This window comes from Artemia sp. Qi Xiang Cuo, chromosome 8 (assembly GCF_049724085.1).
Source record: "Artemia sp. Qi Xiang Cuo chromosome 8, ASM4972408v1, whole genome shotgun sequence".
NCBI lineage: Eukaryota > Metazoa > Arthropoda > Branchiopoda > Anostraca > Artemiidae > Artemia > Artemia sp. Qi Xiang Cuo.
The window spans coordinates 12,709,824-12,710,777 of NC_142801.1; the positions used below are offsets into that span (position 1 = coordinate 12,709,824).

At 35.0% G+C, this 954-nt stretch overlaps 1 protein-coding gene across 1 annotated transcript in view; it reads left to right on the forward strand.

The window, feature by feature from the left end:
• The first annotated feature begins 441 nt into the window (after window positions 1-441).
• CPT2 (Carnitine palmitoyltransferase 2) overlaps window positions 442-954 on the forward strand; it is a 73,640-nt gene continuing 73,127 nt past the window's right edge. The window contains exon 1 of the mRNA XM_089093217.1: window positions 442-537. Coding sequence (XP_088949343.1) covers window positions 476-537 — 62 coding nt within the window. The 5' untranslated portion in view covers window positions 442-475. The remainder of the gene's footprint in view (window positions 538-954) is intronic.

Genomic DNA, 954 nt, shown 5'->3' on the forward strand with positions numbered 1-954 from the left:
AAGCGACAGGGATAATTGTATCACATCGTAGATGAAATTTTCGGTTAGAAGAGAAGCAACAGTGAGAATCACAACGAGTCCGAAAAGAATAAAAAATCCTATAAAATGGATAATTCTTTGATGAATTAACAGGAAGTAGGACTTGAATTCTCTATAGAATTCCTTAGGTTATGCTTATAAATGATTAGAAAATCAAAAACTTTCAAGCCAACTGCTTGCCGGGCATAAAATACAAGTCACAAGTACATCAAATAATTTGTTTTCTTCTCAAAATATAGCACAAAATCTTACACTTTCACTAAGTTTTTGGATAGCTAAATTTGTTCAACCAATTATCTTAGTCCAAAAGAAAAATCCAAAAACTTACCCAGGATAAAACAAGAACGCGCAGTTTTTGAACACGTTGCTCTTTGCTTTTTTCGCTATTTCTGTTTTTCCAGTTCTAGCAGATATATTTAAAATCCCGAAACCCGGAATGGCTGGACTTACAGTAAATTTTCTCTCAAGGACAAATAAGGTTTTAATTAGGTGTTATAGGTAAGTATAGCCTGCTATTCAGTCCTTGAGGTTAAAATTTTGCTATTACTCTTTGGTCATGCTTGTGTGTCAACTAACCACCCTCCCTGCCAATTAAGCCTAGGCTAGTTACAAAAGACCATTGAATGCCAATAACTTGCAAAAGAAACCAGGCTATTATTTGAGTAAATATCAATGTTCTACCTTAGCTACTTTTTGCTATCTTGGAAAGGGGTTAGGTTAGGAAAATGAAACTTTTAGGAATGATTCTGCATGTCAAAGCGTGTCCCGGAAAGGTATTTTGAAGTACCATCTCCACTCCTTCTCTCTCTAGAGGGTCCTGAAATTTGCTTACATGACAGGTCAATGCCTACTGAAATTTTGACAAAACAACATTTTACCCTAATTTTCAGTTATTGGTTTCTTTTTCTCTGGCTT